This window comes from Penaeus vannamei, chromosome 12, assembly GCF_042767895.1.
Source record: "Penaeus vannamei isolate JL-2024 chromosome 12, ASM4276789v1, whole genome shotgun sequence".
Classification (NCBI taxonomy): domain Eukaryota; kingdom Metazoa; phylum Arthropoda; class Malacostraca; order Decapoda; family Penaeidae; genus Penaeus; species Penaeus vannamei.
The window spans coordinates 7,630,453-7,632,952 of record NC_091560.1 but is presented as its reverse complement, the minus strand read 5'-3'; the positions used below and the strand labels follow the sequence as shown (position 1 = coordinate 7,632,952).

Genomic DNA, 2,500 nt, shown 5'->3' with positions numbered 1-2,500 from the left:
GCTAAGGGTGGTATGAATTACCTTTTCTGGGCTAAGGGTGGTATAAATTACCTTTTCTGGGCTGAGGGTGGTATGAATGACCTTCTCTGGGCTGAGGGTGGTATGAATTACCTCTTCTGGGCTGAGGGTGGTATAAATTACCTTCTCTGGGCTAAGGGGGGTATGAATTAACTTTTCTGGGCTAAGGGTGGTATAAATTACCTTTTCTGGGCTAAGGGTGGTATAAATTACCTTTTCTGGGCTGAGGGTGGTATAAATTACCTTCTCTGGGCTAAGGGGGGTATGAATTAACTTTTCTGGGCTAAGGGTGGTATAAATTACCTTTTCTGGGCTAAGGGTGGTATAAATTACTTTCTCTGGGCTAAGGGTGGTATAAATTACCTTTTCTGGGCTAAGGGTGGTATAAATTACCTTTTCTGGGCTAAGGGTGGTATAAATTACCTTTTCTGGGCAAAGGGTGGTATAAATTACCTTTTCTGGGCTAAGGGTGGTATAAATTACCTTTTCTAGGCTAAGGGTGGTATAAATTACCTTCTCTGGGCTAAGGGTGGTATAAATTACCTTTTCTGGGCTAAGGGTGGTATAAATTACCTTTTCTGGGCTGAGGGTGGTATGAATGACCTTTTCTGGGCTGAGGGTGGTATGAATTACCTCTTCTGGGCTAGGGGTGGTATAAATTAACTTTTCTGGGCTAAGGGTGGTATAAATTACCTTCTCTGGGCTAAGGGTGGTATAAATTACCTTTTCTGGGCTAAGGGTGGTATAAATTACCTTTTCTGGGCTAAACGTGGTATAAATTACCTTTTCTGGGCTAATGGTGGTATAAATTACCTTCTCTGGGCTAAGGGTGGTATAAATTACCTTTTCTGGGCTAAGGGTGGTATAAATTACCTTTTCTGGGCTAAACGTGGTATAAATTACCTTTTCTGGGCTAAGGGTGGTATAAATTACCTTTTCTGGGCTAAGGGTGGTGTAAATTACCTTTTCTGGGCTAAGGGTGGTATAAATTACCTTTTCTAGGCTAAACGTGGTATAAATTACCTTTTCTGGGCTAAGGGTGGTATGAATCACCTCTTCTGGGCTAAGGGTGGTATAAATTACCTTTTCTGGGCTAAGGGTGGTATAAATTACCTTTTCTGGGCTAAGGGTGGTATAAATTACCTTTTCTGGGCTAAGGGTGGTATGAATTACCTTTTTTGGGCTAAGGGTGGTATAAATTACCTTTTCTGGGCTAAGGGTGGTATAAATTACCTTTTCTGGGCTAAGGGTGGTATAAATTACCTTTTCTGGGCTAAACGTGGTATAAATTACCTTTTCTGGGCTAAGGGTGGTATGAATGACCTTTTCTGGGCTAAGGGTGGTATAAATTACCTTTTCTTGGCTAAGGGTGGTATAAATTACCTTTTCTGGGCTAAGGGTGGTATGAATTACCTTTTCTGGGCTAAGGGTGGTATGAATGACCTTTTCTGGGCTAAGGGTGGTATAAATTACCTTTTCTGGGCTAAGGGTGGTATAAATTACCTCTTCTGGGCTAAGGGTGGTATGAATGACCTTTTCTGGGCTAAGGGTGGTATGAATGACCTTTTCTGGGCTGAGGGTGGTATAAATTACCTTTTCTGGGCTGAGGGTGGTATAAATTACCTCTTCTGGGCTAAGGGTGGTATGAATTACCTCTTCTGGGCTAAGGGTGGTATGAATGACCTTTTCTGGGCTAAGGGTGGTATGAATGACCTTTTCTGGGCTGAGGGTGGTATAAATTACCTCTTCTGGGCTGAGGGTGGTATGAATGACCTTTTCTGGGCTAAGGGTGGTATGAATGACCTCTTCTGGGCTGAGGGTGGTATGAATTACCTCTTCTGGGCTGAGGGTGGTATGAATTACCTTTTCTGGGCTGAGGGTGGTATGAATTACCTTTTCTGGGCTAAGGGTGGTATAAATTACCTTTTCTGGGCTAAGGGTGGTATAAATTACCTCGTCTGGGCTGAGGGTGGTATGAATGACCTTTTCTGGGCTGAGGGTGGTATAAATTACCTCTTCTGGGCTGAGGGTGGTATGAATTACCTTTTCTGGGCTAAGGGTGGTATGAATTACCTTTTCTGGGCTAAGGGTGGTATGAATTACCTTTTCTGGGCTAAGGGTGGTATGAATTACCTCTTCTGGGCTGAGGGTGGTATGAATTACCTCTTCTGGGCTGAGGGTGGTATGAATTACCTCTTCTGGGCTGAGGGTGGTATGAATGACCTTCTCTGGGCTGAGGGTGGTATGAATTACCTCTTCTGGGCTAAGGGTGGTATAAATTACCTTTTCTGGGCTAAGGGTGGTATAAATTACCTTTTCTGGGCTAAGGGTGGTATAAATTACCTCTTCTGGGCTGAGGGTGGTATAAATTACCTCTTCTGGGCTAAGGGTGGTATGAATTACCTCTTCTGGGCTGAGGGTGGTATAAATTACCTTTTCTGGGCTAAGGGTGGTATGAATTACCTTTTCTGGGCTAAGGGTG

The 2,500-nt window shown here is 43.5% G+C and overlaps 1 protein-coding gene across 1 annotated transcript in view; it reads right to left on the bottom strand.

The window, feature by feature from the left end:
- LOC138863460 (protein FAM186A-like) overlaps positions 1–2,500 on the bottom strand; it is a 30,967-nt gene that overhangs the window by 24,951 nt on the left and 3,516 nt on the right. The window contains exons 2-5 of the mRNA XM_070127612.1: positions 1,522–2,500; positions 952–1,191; positions 532–741; positions 1–354 (exon numbers count right to left, since the gene is read on the bottom strand). The exon at positions 1–354 is cut by the window's left edge and continues 159 nt beyond it; the exon at positions 1,522–2,500 is cut by the window's right edge and continues 231 nt beyond it. Coding sequence (XP_069983713.1) covers positions 1–354; positions 532–741; positions 952–1,191; positions 1,522–2,500 — 1,783 coding nt within the window. The remainder of the gene's footprint in view (positions 355–531; positions 742–951; positions 1,192–1,521) is intronic.